We start from the raw sequence: 21,613 nt of genomic DNA, 5'->3' as shown, positions 1-21,613 counted from the left end.
AAATAGGCAAGAGCAATGGCATCCCAGATCTCTTTTGTCATGGAATGAAAAAATAGGTTTCACCTACCTCATCCTCTATAGAATGAATTAACCACGCCAAGACTAAGGAATTGTTAGCATCCTATAATGCATATGGGGGATCATCAACATCCGGACAAGGAGAGGAACCGTCTATGAAGGCGATTTTGCATTTTTCCCTTATCACCAAAGTTGTCGAATGAGACCATTGCAAGAAATTCTTCCCGTTTAATTTTTGAGTGGTGATCTGTAAATTATGATAAGTATTTTCTACAATAACAGCAGGAACAATTGTGGAAACAGATTTAGAAGCTCCAGATTGAGTCTATAAATTATTTTTGCTTATCCCCGATATGGTTCTCTCAACTTACTGATTCCCTTTTTTTTTTCTTGTTCTGATATCATAAAATAGATTAGTAGGAGAAAACCTTTTGTTTATACTGTATTGATTTGAATAATCTCTCTATTGTAAAAAGAATAATGTACAGTGGCATTATATAGTCGAGTAAGAGAAATTTACAAACTCTAATCAATGGAATTCTGTCATCCTAATTTAATTATTTTTAACATAGAAGATTTACAAGATCTTACAAAATATTCTTACATCCTAAAAATATAATCATTATAGAATAAATAATTAAAAATATTACAGAATATTCCTACATCCTAATAATACAATCAATCATATAGAATAAATAATTAATGGACTTTTTCACAGTTTTAAGCATTAGGTTGAGTCTATGGTCTTACTGCAACATAGTTGGTTTAGCTTTTGATGGTATACAAGATACCAATTAATGCAGAAAAGGGATGAGCTAAGATAGATTTTTTTCGTATTTAAAGTTCTTTGTAATATTCATGTAATTTGTATTATCATATGCTCTTACATTAGATAAATTATTTAGTTAAAAATTAGCTAGATTTATGAATTATTTTGGTTCTAAATTTTTTTGTTTATTTTTCTTATAATGAGGTGGCACCTAGTAGTGTACTTTTAATTGGTCCATAGAAACTTGTCAGTTTGTCTTCCAAGTGGGTGAAATTGTCTTACTTCTTATTGGTTCAAAGATGGTGGTCAAGGCATGATGGCAATTTCAAGCGGCCAACTCCTCAAGTGATGGCAATTTCAAGCGCCAACTTGTCAATTTGCTATTGCTTTTTTTCTTTTTAAGGATGGAGGGATCCAAGGAGCTGAAAAGCTTACAGTTCAGTGTTAATTATGACAATTAGAGAAAATGTGTTTAAAAAGTTGGGAGATAAAGGGAGTGGTTTAAGCTATGTTTGGTCGTATCATTTTTCTGAAATGTTAAAGATATTAACACCATAGGACAAGATGGGTGACTAGGCTCCATTCTAGATATACTTATTGATCTGTAAATTCTTTCTATATCTTTTTGTACATGGGTGACGCCCCTTTGACATCATTACATTAATACATCTTCCATACTTTTATCTCAAAAAAAAAAATAGACAAGTGACTAGGATATGCATGAACATGTGGAAACCTGATGTCGTCTGTTTACAAGAATCCAAAATAAAGTCTTAATCTAAACAGATTGTTAGTTGTTTATGGAAAACAAGTTATATTGGCTGGAGAGATATACTAGCTAGAGGTGCATCGGGTGGGACCTTAGTCTTATGGAATGAAGAGTCCTTCTTATGCGAGGAGGTTTTAGTGGGTGATTGTCTATTATCTTGCTTGTTGGAAGACTACAGTAGTTAGGGACATTGATGTTTACTGGAGTCTACAATAGAGGAGAAGGGAGGAACACGAGAGAGACTGGATTTGGAAGGATTTAGAAAAATGTAAACAAAAATCAAATTTCCCATAGGTTGTGGATGAGAATTACAATATGGTTTTACATAGACATGAAAGGAATGGTAAAAACTTCTCGATCACTTGTACTACTAAACTTAAGGAAATGATCAATAGACTTGATTTAATGAATTTACTCCTTACAGTAAACACACCTAGACAAATTAGAGACTTAATTCGACGTGCTCACAAATAGATAGTTTCATGGTATCAGTTTCTTATCAATTTCAATTTTTAGATATTTGCCAAAAACTTTTGCAACGAGCCATATTCCACCACCTTCCTATTTGCCTTATTTCTGATTAAATTAAATGGAGCCCTTGTTCTTTCAGACTTGAAAATAAATGGTTTCAAGAAAATGATTTTTGTGCCAAGATAAGAAAAATGGTGGAGAGGGTTTATGGTGACTAGAAAAGTTAGCTATAATGTTGCTCAAAAACTGAAGGGAGTAAAATCCAAATTAAGAGGCGATGTAAAGAGGAGCTGAGAAAACTTATGTGCACACAACTTTTATTCTAAGGGATTATGGCACTAGATGAATTGGAGGGTCAGGGTGGGATGCCGATGGAGAATTGACTCATTGGGATTCGTTGAAATTTGAATAAGTAAATAGTCTACATAGGGAGGAAACAGTATAACGACAAAAATCGAGAGTCAGGTTGATCAATGAGGGGGATAGAAACACAAAGTTTTTTCACAGCATGGCTAATCATCATAAGAGAACCAATTATGTGAAAGAGATGGTGATTGACGACAAGTTGGTAAAGGGTAATGAGAGTTTAAGACAAGGGGCTGGAGACTTTTTCTTTCCCTTGTACCAAGAGGAGTACAATTGGACGGTTAAGTCGGATGGTATCAATTTTTGTTTCTTGGATAATGAGAGCCGCGTTTCACTTGAAAAAAAAAATCACTAAAGAGGAAATTTTAGAGGGGCTTATATATTATAGCAAGAATAAAGCTTTTACCCCAGATGGATTTAAAATGAACTTTTTGCATAAATTCTAGCATGTTATGAAAGAGGAGATTTTAGAGCTATTCAAAGAATTGCATAAGTTAGAATTTTTCGTCAAATTCTTGAATTCCTCGTTTTGGTATTGATAGTTAAGATGGAGGGAGAGACAAATATTAAGGAATTTTGTCTTATCAGGTGGGGTGCATGTATAAATTGATCGAAAAAGTGTTAACTAGAAGAATAGCCAAGATCATGAATAAAGTAAATGAATAATGTCAACATGCTTTCATGGAATAAAGAGAAATTATGGGTGCAGTTCTGGTGGCCAATGAGGTGGTTTACGATCTACTTTTATGAAAAAGATAATGGATCCTATATAAATTTGATATGGAGAAAGCCTACAAGCATGTCAACTGGGAATTGATCGACTACATGTTGAAGATGTTGGGCTTTTGGAGATAAATAGTGTAAGTGGATCAACTCTTGTATCACTACTACATCTTTTGCAATTATGGTGAATGGGGATCTACTATCTCTCTACTATTTATAGTTATCATGGAAGCTCTGAATATACTGTTGTTGAGAGTCAGGGAGTTGGACTTTTTAAGAGGGGTGAGAGAAGAAGAGCAAGCTAAGGAGGTAATCCATTTATTTTCTGCAAATGAGACTTTAGTATTTTGCGAATCAGATGTAGGTACACTTATCAACCTCGTATGCGTTCTTTTGTGCTTCTAAGTGGTTCATGGCCTCAATACTAATCTTGTAAAGTCCGACTTAGTTAAATCAGGAGATAGGGAAGATGATTTTTGTTTCACTAGAATCTTGGAATGCAAAGGGTTGTGTTGTCAATCAAGTACCTGGGAATATTATCAGGAGCTAATTACAAAAATGTGAGGATGAGGGACTCAGTTGTGAATAGATTTAAGAGGAGACTTCTAGGGTGGAAGAGGAATTTACTATCCAAAGGCAAATGTCTAACTCTCATTAAAAGCATTTTTGCTAATCTTCATGTTTACTATATGTCCTTTATGACTATCTCTGTGAATGTTACCAAGAGATTGGAAACTATCCAAATTAGATTTCCTTGGGGCGACTCTAAAGAACGAAGAAAGTACCATTTAGTGGTACGGAAGGAGGTGAAAAGACCATTGCATCAGGATGGCCTGGGTTTGAGATATGTTGTAAAGATGAACTACGAGCTCCAAGGAAAGTAGATTTAGTGGTTTATGCTAGAAAATAATGCTCTTTCAAAGAGAGTGATAGAGGTGAAATTTGGTACCATGGATGGAGGTTGGTACTCAAGAGAGATGTCAAGACTACATAAAAAAAGGGTATCGAAAAGAATATGCATGGGAATACATAATTTTCAGGGATGTATCAAGTGAAATGTTAGCAATTGGATGAGAACAAGCTTTTGGAAGGAGGATTTATATGGGGAAGGAGTGCTGAGAAATAGATTTCTCCATATTTTTGTGATAGCATGACATAAAGATATTTCTGTTGATGGTTCATTTAAAGGTAATGGAGGAGAGTAAGAGAATGGTACGTGGAGGTAATAAGAAATCCCAACAACTGTGAAGTTGATGAATATGAAATTCTCTTTAATTCACTTGTCTCTGATTCCTTGAATGGAAATGATGACTAACTAGTTTGGAGTCTCAACCCTGCAGAGATTTTCACAGTTAGGTCTTTCTATAATCTTCTAATCAAGAATGATCCTATTGAGACCAAGTTTCCTTATTGACACATCTGGAAGGTACATGCCCCTCCAAAGTGGCCTTTTTTACTTGGAAGGTTTAGCGAGGTTGCATTCTCACTATTGATAAGTTAATGAGAAATGGTAAGATTATAGTAAACAGTTGTTTTCTATGTAGGAGGGTTGAGGAGACTTATAATCATATTTTCTTTGGATGTCCAATCTGGTACAACCTTTGGATCATGACTTATGAGTTCATAGGGATTAATTGACTTATGACTGGTATGTTTAGGGCTAAGATCTAGGATAGGAAGGGCATTAGTCAGGAAAAAAATATGTGACTCTCATCCCTTTTACTATTTTTTAGGTCATGTAGAAAGAAAGAAATCAGAGGACTTTTAAAGGGATGGAGTAGGATATAGATCAGATTAAAAATAGGTGATTCCAAACCCTTGATGTTTTAATTATGGGTCATGCTCTATATTTTTTGGAGGATCTTAAGGATCTTATTGGCATTTTAATTGACATGTAAATATTTTTGTATGCGAGTTGGCAACCCTTTAGTAATTGTATTAATTGACACATATTATATTTTATTTCAAAAAATATATATTGTTATTGCTTTTTTAAACCCCTTTTTGTTTTTATGAAGATACTCTATCTAACAAAGATTTTATTGTTATTAAAATAGAATCTGAAGCATTTCTTTTTCTAAATTTTGGTGTTTCTCTTCTTTTCTTGAATCCTTTTATTTTTTATTTGTCCCTCTCTTTTTCCCTTGTCTTTCTCTTCCCCTCAAAATCTCTTCTTTTTCTGCCTTAAACTTATTAAAAAGGTGTTGTCTATTACCTTATTACTCTTTTTTATAAAACCCATTACCTTCTTAGTAGTAATTGTGAAACTATGTCCTACATTAAATGTGGGTTTTCTCTACATTCAAAAATAATAAAATATCGCAACATGTACATACTACAAATTACTCATTTTTCAGTGATAATTGTGACATATTTTAATGACCCTAGTTGATAATTTTTTTTTTAATAAAAAATAAAAAATATCATTAAATACAAGCGCAACGGGGATGTAAACTCATGTATAAAAATATTTATATATCAACCAAGATATCTACCAGATCACGAAAATCCACCATCGAATACAAAGGTCAACCCATAACATAAATTCCTAGGAATCATCTCGCTCTAAACTTAATAATATCCTCTTTCACCCCATCAAAAGTTCTCTTATTCTTTTTTTCCTATAACCCACAAGGCTACGAGTGGAATGAGCTCCAATTATTTTTTCCGACCGGTGATACCCTTCCAAGCTAAAATTTCGTCCTTTACACTATCAGTCATAACCCAATTGTGCCCCAAGATCCCATAAGTCATTGCCCATAAACTTTACATTATGAGACACCGAAGCAAAAACGGTCACTGGTCTCTTCCGCTTTCTTACATAAACAAGCTTGATTTACCATGATCTTCTCCCTTCTCATCAACTTATCTACGGTTAGTACATCCACGACCTGCTTCCCAAGCGAAGAAAGGAACCCTAGAAGGTGCATTCACCTTTCAAATTTGCTTGAATGGGAAATTGTTCTCGATAGGCTCTTCCTTGTCAAATGTCTATAAAAAAACCAACTAAATAGGTCCCTGTTAAACTAAGGGCACAAACCAGTTGGTCAAAATTCTCATTGAGAGATACAGAAGACAATGAGCTCAATGGTAATTTGTATTCACTAATTTCTCAATTATTGAGGTTCCTCAAGACCTCCACGTGCCAATCCTTCCTCCTCTACCTTTATAAGCCTCTTTAACATAGATATCCTCATATCGTACAATAGCAAAAATCTATAGGAACCTATCTTTCAACGCTTCCCCTTCATCCATCCAAAAACCAATTCTCTCCCCATCTCTAATTCTCCATTTGACACATTCCCAAAATATATCTCTTCCCCATGTACATCTTTTCCACGGCCCCTTCCGATGCAACCTATACAAAACATCAAATTACCTCCCTCTATCCATCATACCGAATTTTACCTCAATAACCCTCATCTATAGCATACCTCTTTGTACCATAAATCTCCACATCCACTTTTCCTGAAGCATTTAATTCATCTCAATTACATATCTCAAACTCAATCCTCCCTGATTTAACGGTAGATTAATCATCTTCCATGCCACCAAGTGGCATTTCCTTCTCTCTTCTTAGTCACTCCAAACAAATTTGCACTAAATTACTTCTATCTTATTAGCAACACTCATGGGATTGTTAGGGTAGAGCCCCATTCACCATAACTGCAAAAAATGTGGTGGTAATGTAAGAATTGATCCACTTACGCCATTTATCACCAAAACCCATTATCGCCAATGTATAATCAACAAAACTCTAATTAATATGATCACAGGCCTTTTCCATATGAAGTTTGCATAGTATCCCATCTCTAATCCTGAATAAAAAAATCATCTACAACCTCATTTGCCACCAGGCATCTATAATTTACCGTCTTTCAATAAGAGCATGTTGACATTCCCCTGTCATTTGACCCAACAATTTTATCATTCTCTTGGCTAAGATCTTCACAATCAGCTTGTGAATGCATCCTAATAGAAATATTGGCCAGAATTCTTTGATATTCACCACTCCCTCCACCATAGCAATTAAAACCATAAAAGTCGAGTTTAAACATTTCATAAACGAACCCGCCTCATGTAGTTCTTTAAAAAGCTCTACCATGCCCTCTTTAATTATACACCAGAATTTCTGCACAAAGCCCATGTTAAAACCATCGGGCCCCAGCAGCTTCATCCTTTCAGCAGTACATGAGCCACTCATAAATTTCCTCTTCGGTGAATTCTCTTTCCAACTAGACCCGACTCATCTCGTCCAAGGAGTTGAAATTGAGACCATCCAAGTTAGGCCTTTAGTCAAACTCCTCGTAATACATTCTTCAAAAGAAATCTTTGATCCCTTGCCTTAAACACTCATTGTCTTTTAACGACCTATTGTCAATCTTCATCACCTTTGCATAGTTAAACCTCCTATGGTTATTAGACATGTTATAGAAAAATTTTGTATTTTTATCCCCCTCTTTTATCCACCTAGCTCTTGACTTTCGTTCCCAGGAAATCTCCTCTATATGAAGTTTGTTTTGCCAGTTTAAGCTTTCAACGTTCCCTACATGCCGAATCTTCGGAAGAACAATACATCTTCGGCTTCTATCTCATCTATTGTCGCAATTTCCTGAAGCAAAGATTGCATGTTTATTCCCTCATTCTAAGCCTCCTCTTTTCACTAGTTCTTGATTGCAGCCTTCATCACCTCCAACTTTCGTGCTGGTCTAAAACTGCCTTGCCATTCGTCATTGAATCTGCCAACCGTTCTTCAACTTTTTTGCTAAAACCATTAACACTTAGTCATTTGTCTTCAAACCTGAAAGCATAGCATCCCACTTGACCCCATCTGACTCAATATATATGGGAAAATGATAAAAAATAACTCTTTAAAACAGTTTTTTTACCCTAGTTGACAATAACATCTGATTGTTTAGAAAAGGAAAGAAGAAAAACTAAGGAAGCTAAGTGTTAGCTTTGTGGAATATCTAATGTACTACTATATGTTTGTACAATATTCTGTCAGAATAGTTCTCTCTCACATGTAAGCTTTGGCGGATTTATGTTACTGGCACATGTTTGTTCAATGTTATGTGCAGCAGTTTACTTACATCAATTATGGCAGATTTCATGTTGTTTTTTAATTTCTGCCACAAGTTAAGCTGGTAGTTTGCACAATTTTAATGTTTATAACTGCTATTTAGAATAAGAAAGGTGCTGTAAGGCAGTTATTCAGTCTATTCTAAGTTCCGTTTCTACAGTCACAAAAGATCATAAAAGAATGTAAAAAAAAAAACAAGTTTTTTGAGTACTTTAAACTCTTAGAAAACCTATAATTTTTTTTTAATATAATTTAATGGTTACTCTTTGCATAGTCAGGATATTTGGCCATACTATGTATGGGCAAAAGCCCATGGACAATTTTCAGAAACTGCTTCCAATGTGTTCCATAGGGATTGAGAGACAATAGTCTTGTAATGCCACCGTATCAGGCATATGTACTTCTTTGTCTGTTTTTCTAATGTTTTTTTCCTCTCTAATTGTTATTTCGAGTCTCCTAATTGACGATTCAAGGAAGATGTATTAGTCTCATACACATAATTTTTTCCTTCTATTCCTAAGAATACTTCTTTGTCTCTCAAAAAAATTTATCTCCATAACAAGATCCTAAATAAGGACCAAAACACATCAAGTCAAGCATATATTGGGAGTTCATGTTCTAGTATTTTCCAAAAAATAACAAAAGGCAAGAAAGTGATGAAAGATCATTCATTCTCGTTATCTCTTTGCAAATCATAATAAGCAATGACTAGTTTCATTCATACTGCAGAATAAGGGTCTTCAACATGAACAATGGAAGTCGGCGGAATGTCACACTTGGAAACCATCTCCCTTCCTTTATGCAGTGTTGTCACACATTGTAGTTCTATATGTTGTGGCACACTAGACAGATGATCTGCAACATCAAAGTACCTAAGGAATTAGAAAGACAGTTTATTACTCGCATATGTTTTTAACTCATACTAACAAATTCCTCATATTTACAAATTCTAAAGTATCCAAATGAGAAACCATCAAAAATGAAACATTTTGAGTTTATGAGAAATTCCAAATGGAATTAGATAGTTCTACTTGAAAGTTCCTAAAAGATCATATTGCCCCATTTTCTAATATATTTTCAGCCACCTTAATTGGATTAAGTATGAATCTACAAATAAATTCCACAAAAATTCTTAATTTGTTCTAACATAACCTTAAAAGTGACATTACTGCATTAAGGAAGATTTACACTGTTTGAATTAAGAATTCGAGCAATGAAAGAAAAGAAAATAAAAGCAATGAAACAGTAAAAAACCAAAAAAAAAAAGGAAAAGAAGTAACTCTAATATTCATTAGGGCTTAGGGTAGTGTTGGTAATTTAAACATAATTATACATTTACAGAAGTGGTGGGGTTTTAATGTTCTTTCAATCTTATCTTTTAGAATAGTACGTAAATGTTATTTCAAGTAGTGGTGGGGTTTTAATGTCCTTTCAATCTTATTTTTTAGGATAGTATGTAAATGTTATTTCAACTAGGATTTGTTTATCTATTTGGGATTTTTCTTTTTGATGACAAAATAAATATGTAAAGCAAGTTGGCTATCAACTTCGTTTAACTCTTCCAGAAAAAGAGTGGTAACCAGATCATTATCAAGCTTGGTCCAATTGACTCAATAATTTCTGTTTTTTCATTGTACCGTCACATGCAATGTACAAAAATACCTGTATGGTTGGTCAATGCTCTTTTTTTTTAATCAACATTCATTATTATCTCAAGACTTAATCATGTAAACTAGGAGAATCATTATTGGGTAAAAATAGAATGTCGTGTATTTCATTGAATATTAAATCTCTATATAAGCAATTTCTCATGAACAATTATAAAAAACACAATTAATTACATGCATGAGGACATTACTAATATACCATTGACCCTAATTACACTTAATATGCACTTTCCAAGACTCCCCCTCAAGCTGGTGAATACATATTATCTATTCCCAATTCGGCAATAATTGTGTGAAATCCATAATTACTCAATTCTCTAGTAACATAACAGCAAGTTACCAGGTAGGGGACATGTACGATGAATATATCAAACCACTATCCAGTTTTTCCTTAGTGAAATGTATGTCAACTTCAATGTATTTGCCATGTCGTGTTGTATTGGATCGTGAACAATACTGATAACCGATTTATCATCACAATAGAGTCTCATAGACCCCTGACATTCAATTTTCAAAAATCTTCTAGGATCATCTTCAACCATAAAAGTTCACATACTTCTTGAATCATTGCTAGAATTCTGACCATGCACTAGACAGTGCTAACACATTCTATTTTTTACTTCTCCGTATAACCAATTTCCTTCCAAGGAAAGTCGAATAGCCAATGGTCAACTTTCTGTTTACTACTGATCCTACAAAATCTACATCAATATATGCTTCAAAAAGTAACATGTTGTTTCTTTTGAAAATAATACGTTCCCCCAGTGTCCCCTTCAAGTAGTGGAATATTCAGTATGATGTTTGCAATGTACTTCTTTTGTTTTGTGCATGAACTGATTTATCACACTCACTACATAGGCAATACTTGGTCTTGTGTGTGACAGTTACATCAGTTTTCCAACCAATCTTTGGTGTATTAACTTCAACATCTTATATCAATCCTAGTTTATGGTTGGGATCAATCAGGGTGCCAACAGGTTCGTACGTCAGATTGCATGTTTCCTTCAGATGATCACTGACATACATCTACTATGAGATGAATATCCCAACAATTAAGCAAGTCACTTCTATCCTAAGAAAATATTTTAATTTCTCCAATTCTTTAATCTCAAATTCTCTAATCCGACATTGTTTTAGCATTAATATTTCATTTTCATCGTCACCTATCACAATTATATTATCTACATATATTAGGAGAGTTGTAACTCTTCCTGAATCTGAATGATTAATAAGCTAAGTATGATCTCCTTGACTCTACTGGTATCCCATAGATAGCATCACTTTTGTACACCTTCTAGACCATACTCCAAGGGATTGCTTGAGCTCGAAAGTGTTTTTTCATTTACATACTTTATTTGCCCCTACCCCTTAGGTAAACCTCGGGGAGGTTTCTCTATAGATTTCTTCTTCTAACTCCCCATGCAAAAAAACATTTTTTACATCAAATTTTCATAATTATCAATTAAAATTTGCAATTAATGATAGTTGAATATGTATTATATTCATTTTTGCAAAGTTCTCTTAGTAGTCAATCTTATAAGTTTGAGTATACCCTCTAGTCACCAAATCTTGTCTTGTATCTCTCTATAATTCATATTGTACTTTTTAATGAATGTCCACTTGCACCCTATAAGTCTCTTTCCCTTGTGCAAGTCCACCACTTTCCATGTCTATTTCTTTTCCAATGTTTCCATTTCAACATTCATAATATTTTTTTATTTCTCACAGGTTAAAGTCTCAGATAGTGTATTAGGATAGATACTGCATTTGGACTCATAAGGAAGTCTTTATGAGATGGACAACACCTTTCAAATGATATAAAGTTTGAGACCGTGTAAAGTTGATGCTTAATGCATTCCCTCATCTCTTTTTTGAATCCAATAGGTATGATGATATCAGAAGGCAGATAGTTCTCAAAGCTTATCCTATTTCCAAGTTTTTCTTTTTTGAGTATAGATGAGAAAATCGTGGGTCCTGTAGGGTTAACGGTTTAGGTTCATTTTTTAATTATGGTTTTCTGGTGTTATAGTTTAGATTCTTTTTGTAGACTAAGTTTTTCTAGTATTCTGGTTATTTGCCAGGGTATAGAGGATGTACTGCGTGAGGGTAAGGCAATATCAAACAAGAATAAGTCCTCCTTCCAATATAGTTTCCCTCTGAAATCAAGGTTGATCAAAGAATGACTCAATCTTAACAAAAATAATATCAGCAAATACATAAAACTTTTGAATCGAATGATGGTAACATTTGTATCTCTTCTATGTGGGTGAGCACCCCATAAACACACCTGATGGACCTTGGGTCAAGTTTCCTTCCTTAAGATTGATGTATATGAACATAGATAAGACATCCAAAGACTTTAGGAATAAGGTTATTTACAAGACTTACATCAGGAAAGAAGATAGCTAGGACCTCTATAGGACAGTGAAATTCTAACACCCTAGATGTAACATGTTTATAAGATAGGTGGCAATCAGTACAGTTTCCCTCAATAGTGTCTAGGCACATGATTTTCAAATAAAAAGACACGTGCAGTAGTAAGTAAATGGCTATTTTTCCGTTCTGTCCACTCTATTTGTTGTGGGGTATAGACATAAGAAGATTAACGAACAATCTCTTCACTTTAAAAAAATGAGGATAATGTTTGATTATAGTAATCACGGGCATTATCAATGTGAAAGCATTTAATTTTTACCAAAAACTAAGTTCTACAGAATAACATGACTACTTCATATTTGAATTTTGGCAAAAAGAATCACGTCACTTGAGTACAGTCATCAATAAATGAGATAAACCATATAACCACATAAATATTAGGAATATTTGAAGGCCCCCAAACATCACAGTAAACCCATGTAAAGAAAATCTGTTTTTTATTACTAAAAGAAAAAACTACACATTTGTTTTTTCTAGTTCATATAAATCACAGTTTAAGTGTTTGTTATTGAAGTTTTTAAATAGAGAGGGAAACATAACCTAAAGAATAGAGAAAAAAGAGCATCCTAATTTTTTGTGGTATCATCATATCTTGTATAGGAAGCTGGTAGAGAGAGCGTTATGTGGCAACTCAAGTACATCCAAGAAATATAACCCGTTCCGAACCTCAATATGTCTAATCATCTTTCTCAAGTTCTAGTCTTGAAATTCATAATGAAAAGAAAAGATCACTTTACATTTAGGTTACATGATAGCTTAATAACCAATGTTGCATTTGTGCATAATTTGAGAACATGGAGTACATCAGTAAAAATAAATTGTGGATTAACCTTCATGTTTCCAACTCCTGCTACTATTGCTAGTAAACATCAGCAATAATGATTTTCTTATTATTGGGACAAGGGACATAGGTGCTAAAATATTTAGAATAGTTGGTTTTGTGATTTTTGGCTCGAGTCAATGATCCAAGATAGTGCAAAAGGTTTACCTGAGTCATTTAAAACCTGGAAGGTAGAAGACGTGTCCAAATGTGTCAATACACTTGTACCTTCAGCTTTTTCCAGAGAGTCAAGTTGAGTCCTCAGGCGCTCAAACTTCTGTTTTAGAATCACCAAGATCGTCAGTCTGCTCTTCCTCTTATCGGTTGGCCATATGTGTCTGGCCTTGAAACTTGGGAGGAACTAGTCTTGTAATCTCAATCTTACTGGAGGTGTTAGATTTCCATGGAGTTTCCAACATTTTTCCTTTGTCTGTCTTGATTTCTTGAGAAGGTACACCAAAGATTATCCTAGTTTTCTCCACCAGTTGTTGGGATTTCATAGTGACTCGGCTCCTTCGTCTATTTGGCGTGGTTTGGAGCCTTTAGTTGTTATTACTGAATTTTTACTAAACCTTTAGTTGTTATTACTGAACTTTTACTGAGCCTTTAGTTGTTATTCTCTTCAACCCTAAAGGTCGCAAACCATGACTAAGGATACTGATAAAGGGCTTTTAAGGGTACATAATCTATTTTTGACATATTTAGAAATATATTGTTCCATGCCTTGAGTTTTTTATAGCTATTCAATTTTCCTTCTCAAAAAAAAAAATGTGGGTGACTCTCCTCCAACTAGTGGTGAAACGGTCAAATGAAAGTAGAGCCAGAACAAATACTACAAAGGAGGATCATCCATGCCACAACAGACCAGTGGGGCAAGTACTTACCAAGTGGCTAACATGGGACTAGAGAAAACTATTGGGAAAGATTGGGAATTTTTTATAGGGCAACCAAAACCTTGGACAAGGTTGTGCACAAGGAAAGGTGATATCAAGAACCACTTTAATGGCAAGAGGAATAATTAGCAACCTGAAATTATGTCTTGAAAAAGCAATCTAAAATTATGTTAGAGATTTCATTTTTGATTAAGTTGTACGACAAGGATAGTGCTAGAAGGATGAGGCACGATGTTGAAAGTTGTCATGATACAAAAAAGAACATTACTATTATTGCCAACTAACAATTAGCAATACTAACTCTATATATAGTAAATGACATATCGGAAGGACATGGAATCAATTATCATATGTTTCTGGAAATATTCTTTCTCCTTTTTCTCCTCCTCCCATTTTCCTCTCTTGTCCTTTATTATCCTTTTCCTCCTTCTATCTCCTTTTTCCCATAAGCTTACAACCATAAACCTTAGGATAGTCTAATGGGTCAATATTCTGACAATTGCCATTCCAAGCAATTAGGTTTAAATCATTCGTGAACATGCATTGACATGTGCATCCATGTCAAAAGAGTTAACACTTTAACTTCACCTGGAAACTATAACCCATAAATCATAGAATTTTGACGTTATGTTTGAAGGAGGAGGGACGACTTGGGAATTGTTGCAAGTTTTCGAACAGGAAATCACGTAAAAAGTTCATAGAAGAGACCTGTATAAGGCATCAATTCCAATAATTTGACCTAGAGTTCTCATCAATCAAACCAGGAACTTAAAGCATGTTAAGATTGCACAGAGAGCTGTAAAAAGATTGTGCTTGAATGCAAATCACTTGAGGATACAATATGATGGTACAAGGAAAAGAAAATGAAAATATATACCAAAGATAGGCAGGAAAACTCAATAATTATTACTTCCTTACCCAAATTTGCCAAGTTGTTAACATTGTGTTGAATTGGAGTAGTAATTGTTGTCTTATGATGTCCCAAAAGTATCTTCATTTCACTTTGTATTTGTCTCTTTCCACTCAAGGATGACTCCATATCTTTAGCAATGGTGAAATCATAAATTGCATCTTCAAGATTTCCTAAAGAGATATTAGTTTTGCCTCTTCGGTACCATGCCTATAACAAAGATTAGCACATTTTGGAGATAGCAAACTATCTGCTTAAAAATTAAAGATGGTAATTACTCACGTGGTAGACCAAAACCTGTAGCAATGTCTCTACTGGAACCATGCGAAGAACAAGAATATCGAAGTAAATAAAAGTCTACTCGCTAACAACCATGAAGTATTAATTTTAAACAATGATTGTTTGTATACTCCACTGACATAATAATATTCTGGAAAGCATGCTCACCTTTGCATAACAAAGAGAAATACGAATCGCTCGATTACAGTCTCGTATACACTCCACCAAGAGACCGATTTTCTAATCAAAACATACATCATTAATAAGTCCATCAATAATGTCTCCTTCCTTACGTAGACAAGGAAAGCACAAAGGAAGACCACAGAATCAGTACGGGAATGAATAATAAAGATTATGGTACCAATTATAAAATGCTTTCTTGTTGCATATGCTTGTTTGCCTTTTGTTTTTCAGTTTTAATTAATGTTCTTTCCTCCTTAGCAAAAAGGATACACCCATGGTAACTACGTTTAATATTGCCTTGATGTTGCACCGTCTCTCTTACATAAAAAATATGTTTTTGTTAAGAAAGAGAAGAAAGAAATAGCAAAAGCAAACATCAGCAATTAGCTTAAGACACTCATTTGACAATAGAAACCTCCATGAGCGCCCAAAATTTTAGAATAATGTAACAGAAGTCTTCTAATGCTTTATATGCCGGTGTGAACACTTGTGAAGAATAGTGGTTTCAATTGCCAATAGCCAAAACCACAATTTTAAAATATTTACAATCTTTTCATGCTTATAAAATTAAGTTACCGCTCCATAGTGAGTTATCAATCTGACAAATGGCATCCCACTTTTTAGCCTTTTCAACTGAAAAGAACTAAACTTGTTACTTATTGGTCAAATGAGAACAATACACTTCAACTAACTTATAGGATTCCTACAAGGTAGCATCAGTAATAGTAGAAAGAACCAATCAAAGAAGAAAAGACAAACCTTGTCGAACAATATGGTAGTGTTTGATGCAAATTTAGAACAATATAGGCCAAAATAGGATAGAACCAAACAAAGCTAAACAAAATAATGTAATATAGTCCACATAAATGAATTTGGACAGAAGAAGATATATATAATTACTGAGATGTCTATGGTGTTGAATGTTTGTTCTTTTCTCTTTTTTGCAGATGACATTTTTAAGAGCACAAAAATACATAGTTATTTATAAAATTTACTTCGATAAATATTTCAAAAAAAATACTTTAATTAATATTTTAATAGAAATATGTATAATCCAATAAATTAAATTAATGAATTTCTTAATTACCAAAATTAACAAATCATTTCAAATAACTTAAATTTAATAAATTGATAAACTATAAAATAATTTAATTATAATAATTATCAAAGTAAAACAAATGATTATTCAAAGAAGAAATATGTATATATTTTGTGGAATGGTTATAAAGAGCAAAAAGTGGAGAAAGGATGAAAGACATTTTTGATATTTCGCAAATTCAAGTTTATGCTTTTCCTGTCGAACAAAACAGTCTCGTGCTTCTGAAGGAAAAATTTTTGTTCCTTGATTCAACCTTTTTTGGTATTGCTTTACCTCTCCTTTTATCAGCAAACATAAGAATAAACTATTTTGCTATTTCCAATCGTGTAACTTGAATGAAACCACATGCTGCTTATGTGATACAAACAAAACCTAAAATTTTGGAGAAGCAGAAATTACAGATTTCTTAATTCTAGTTGGAATGTTACAAGCAGGATGCTGCTTTTCTTTTCTCTCCTTATTCCACTGGGACAACAATTTCTTTCCTAAGTTTTAATTTATAAAAACTGAAAATAAGCCCATTATCATTAATTCAGCACTAAAGAACTTTCATCATTTCTCTCAGTTTCCCCGGACAACTTTAGAAATCAACCACTACTACAAGAATCTGCACACCTTTGTGACCATGCTTCTCCAATATGACTACAAGATAGTTTCCCAACATCAACTAACCATAACTTTTTAAAGACTTGTCAACTGCCTCTTAGAATATTTGATAAGCCAACTCCACCAAAATTTCCAGCTAATCGTATCCTTTTAGTAGCAATCGATGGATCAGTGATATTAACGACACAAAAGATTTTCCGGTTTTAAAAGTATTAAATGTATTTTGGTAAAACATTCTCTCTATTTATGTCAATTTCGGCTTTGTAAGCAAGTGGAATGACTTGTGGGTTACTCAGAAGACCATAAGGAAAGGCTAATCTTGTGACAGTCTCACCTAACTGTTAAACAGGAGCTACACACCCATGCATATACAAACACAGCAGGTGGATCTCCGAGACAATATCAAACCAAGAATCAAATTAAAGTACGATACAGACAGAAGAAAAGTTGTCCGATACTCACATGCAAAACAGCAGCTCGATTCACATAAATTGTTGCTACAAGATTTTTCCCCTTGTCATCAGCACCAACTGGCGCAACACGTAATGCCTGTTGCTTGTAAGGAGAAAAGATGGACCAACAACAACTAACTTAGAATTCAGGATAGAAGTAAAAAAACCAGACAATGGAGACGAAATGAGTGTGAGTATATTGATGACCTGGGAGTAGCAACTTAAGGCTTTCTGGTGATCTCCACTCAAATAATATTCATTTCCTCTTTGTTTCAACTCTAAAGCAGTATAATTACTCTTGCCAAAACGAGATGCCTTCAGGTCAACTAACTCCCTAACCATCTAAATAGTGAAACAGAAGGAGAAGTACGATTAAAAAAGATTAATTGCTCCCTTCAATCAAGCTAAGAGAAATTAGAAAAAGGAGATGTACGTACTTCGTGAAATTGCTGTAAATTAAGAAACAAGTCGAGAATAGAAGAAGATGTTTCAAGAAGATTATCAAGGGTGCCATTTGCCACGGCGCTTTTAAGATTGTCAGGAACCGAAGATTTCAACCTCTCCATTAACTAATTCAGCGAGAGAAAGTCTTTCGATTAGTAAGACTTACTGACTACCCCTGCAATTTATTGTTTTGCCTCCGTAAAGCAGAAGAAAACCCTGATTTTTTAATTTGTTAACAGGAAAAGAATGGTGTTCGTTAGATTTCTAATTGTTCATTAGATTTTTAATGTGATTTTGAGAAGCTAAATTATAGCACTCCGTATTTTAATGTTTAGGTTTTTATTTTCTTTAATTTAATCAATTTTTTAAATATTTGTAATTTAATATTATTTAGGAATATGGGTTATAAAATTCTAATAAATGTATTTAATTAAATTTTTTATCAACAACAATTCATCTACTATTGTTTTTAAATATATTTTTAAAATTAAATATTTAATTTAGTCCTTGAAATATAGTTAATATTAGATTCTAATTTTAAATATTTTTTATTATAAATTAGTACCTAAATTTTTAAATTTTTGCAACGAAAAAAAATTTTAAAACTGATAGAGTTAAAATTTTGAAGGGAAAATGTTTAAGTTATTTGGGTAAATGATTTTTTTATGTAAGAGAAGAAAATATAATTAAATAATCCTAACAGCCTCAAATGATTAATAATGATCAGCTTTAATTTAAAAAAGAACACCCAAAAAAAAAATCCTAACAGCCTTTCATCCCTCTCCTCAGCCTCTTCTTGTTAACCTTAAAGTCTGATGATGAATAAAAAATGAACTTCTTTTCTTAACCACAAAATTAAGAGAGGCAAATCAGAAAATTCACTAAGAATTTTTATCAAATAGGTTATAGGCAAAAAAACAAGAATGTTGAAGAACTTATGCAATTTGATTATTCTCGGCCAATAAATTTATATACAAACTGCAACCACAATCCCACTAATTTAGCAATTAAATTGTAACACCCATTAATTTTATTATTATTATTAATTTTTAATTTATTTTATTTAGTTTATTTTGTAATTATTAAAATTTTAATTGATTTATTTAATTTAATTTAATTTATTTAGTAAAAATAAAAATAATAATAATGATAAAATTGGGTAAAAATATTATTTGGATTTAATTGAAATTGATTTTGAGAAAAATTGGTGAAAATTTAGATTCTGGGGATATTTTTGAAAAGAAAATCGGAAACCGGAAGTCAAAACGTAATTTAGAAAAATTGTGCCACGTCAGCACCACGTCAGCGGCTCGGTCAGCAGCCCCGGCCAACTAGGACGCGCCACGTGGCAAGAACACGCTGGCCAGGGGACGGGCCACGGGGGCAATCCGCGTGCGTGCGATCGGACGACCCAGATCCGTTCCCGTGCGCACGGACGGCTCAGATCAAACGTGCGCATGGACGGCCCAAATTCACACGCACGGACGGTTCAGATTCACGCGCACGAACGGCCCAGATTGCATCGCGATGAACGGTCCAGATTTAATTCCAATAAAATCGCGATCGAACGGTCCAGATTCAATCTTAATGGACGGTCAAGATTAAAAGGCGAAGGGTATAAATACCCCCACCCACACCTGACCAAAGAAACCCTTGCCGCCAGTGCTCGCCAGAGAAGAAGAACCAGTCGCCGGAGGAGCCGGCCGCCGCCACCCGCCGCCGCACCGGGGAAGTTTTCGACCGCCGATCGAGGTAATTTTTCTCCCCCTTGCTCGTTTTTCGACGCTGAGTCCGCCTATGGCCAAACCAGAGCCAAACCACCAGCCAAACGGCTGGAAAACTCAGCCAAAACCCAGCGGCGCCGCCGCGCCCCTCCTCGGTTTTTACCTCCGATGAGGCTTTCCCGGCCTCCGTTCGATGCAAATTTTATACCACTGTGATCACCGTTCTTTTCTCTACAGGTTGATCGGAGCCAAACATCAAAACACGACTCACGCCGGAGGAGTCGCCGCACCCGAGAGCACCGCTACCGGTAAGTTTCGATTTTTCGTGATTTTTTGGCCCACCGAGGGCCCTAGGGTTGTTCTATCACAGAGATCGATGCAAGCGTGACCGAATTCGGCCGAAAACGGCCAACCCGAGGAGAATTGCCGCCGCGTCGCCGGAGTACGGCGGAGCCGCCGTGCCAGAATTGCGATATTGGCCGAAAGGGGCCCTGGGTCTAATTTGGGATTTTTTGGGACACGTGCAGGTACCAGTAGTGCGTTTCAGTTCCCTGGAAAAAATTCATGGAAAATTAGGGACAACCTGTAGGCGCACTGTAGAGCCGTATTCAGACCCCGAACCAAGTAAGGACCCCTCACCCTATTTCCTATCACGGTATTAAAGTTCAATAAATGATAAAATGGTATTTCATGAATCAATAGTTGTGTGAAATTGTTTAAGGTCGCTAATGGAGCCCGAATCTGGTGTGTTTGTCGGTCAGCTGTTGTTTGGCCTATTTTACAGTTTTAAATGTAGTATGAGGTCTGATATTTTCATTTCATAGTTTTGTGTGCATATGTCACTGTTTTATTGATTATGGGTTGAATGACTGAGAACCCGATGTTGTGTGTTGTCTTGTTTGGCATAAATTACTGGTTGCTAGTTTGTGTGTGATTTGATGATGCTGACTGAGGAAAAAGGGAATAAAAGGTTATGTAAATTGATAATTGTATAATGTGGTTAGCCTGACTATATATCCTGGGAGATGGTGGACGGACCGGGTCCGTAGGGAACCCTACCGGGATTGTGGTCTCTCATACCGGACGAGGTATAGAGACCTTATGTGTTTTGGTGCCCATACCGGACGGGGTATGGGGACAGCCCGTTTCACCCTCATACCGGACGGGGTATTGAGGTTTATTGTTTTGGTGCCCATACCGGACGGGGTATGGGGACGACCCTGGAATCTGATTACAAATGTTAAGGGTTCACGGGTAGCGGGACCCCTATGGATCCCCATGGATACTAGTAGGCTGGTAAATGAGGAAAATATGTTGTGTAATGATTGAAATGCAAAGGCGTGGTAAGTATTATGTTATACAGTTCATATGATATCATGATGATGATAATGTTATTGCTTTTATATGTTGTTTTATGAACTTCACCGAGGTAAGTGGACAGTAAATGATTTTATTATTGATAAAAGAATTTGTTATAAATTATGCTCCATTGGTCTTTTTGTGTTTTCTACCCACCTTTACCTCCGTGGCGGTGAGATAGTGTGATGTCTTTACTGGGCTGGTGTAGCTCATTCCTTATTTAACCATTTCGGATCAGGAAGACATTGTTCCCGAGCCCGTTCCGCAAGAAGACAGCGAAAGGGACGCCTAAAGACTTCGTAGTTATATTTATAGTTTTTATTTTTGAGTTTCTCTCTTAGTTAGTTTGAAATTTTATATTTTGAGTACGTTTTGGTTATTGTTTAAGGGATGTTAGTCAAAATTTTTATCACGCTTCCACATTTGACATTTTTAATATATATATTTCATTTAAATTTCCGGGGCCATTACATAAATAAATATATCCCATTAAATATCTGATACTAACCTTCATGTGAACACAGGTTCAAAAGGCATTAAAG

General features: G+C 34.8%; 1 protein-coding gene across 7 annotated transcripts in view; it reads right to left on the bottom strand.

Annotated features, from left to right (window-relative positions):
• Positions 1 to 18,258, bottom strand: part of TPR9 (Tetratricopeptide repeat (TPR)-like superfamily protein) — a 47,220-nt gene extending 28,962 nt beyond the window's left edge. For 2 of the 7 annotated variants that reach the window (XM_088219686.1, XM_088219688.1), the window contains exons 1-6: positions 17,982 to 18,258; positions 17,752 to 17,886; positions 17,555 to 17,641; positions 15,373 to 15,444; positions 14,934 to 15,135; positions 8,924 to 9,054 (exon numbers count right to left, since the gene is read on the bottom strand). In XM_088219686.1, coding sequence (XP_088075812.1) covers positions 8,924 to 9,054; positions 14,934 to 15,135; positions 15,373 to 15,444; positions 17,555 to 17,641; positions 17,752 to 17,886; positions 17,982 to 18,110 — 756 coding nt within the window. In that variant the 5' untranslated portion in view covers positions 18,111 to 18,258. Of the gene's footprint in view, positions 1 to 8,923; positions 9,055 to 14,933; positions 15,136 to 15,207; positions 15,240 to 15,372; positions 15,445 to 17,554; positions 17,642 to 17,751; positions 17,887 to 17,981 lie in introns of those variants that run through there. The other 5 variants (XM_088219687.1, XM_088219684.1, XM_088219685.1 and 2 more) reach the window with 5 other exon arrangements.
• Positions 18,259 to 21,613: the final 3,355 nt, after the last annotated feature.

This window comes from Carica papaya, chromosome 5, assembly GCF_054855325.1.
Source record: "Carica papaya isolate Zhongbai chromosome 5, ASM5485532v1, whole genome shotgun sequence".
In the NCBI taxonomy this organism is placed as follows: Eukaryota; Viridiplantae; Streptophyta; class Magnoliopsida; order Brassicales; family Caricaceae; genus Carica; species Carica papaya.
Note: the sequence above shows the minus strand (reverse complement) of the source record. Positions and strands in the feature narration are given on the sequence as shown.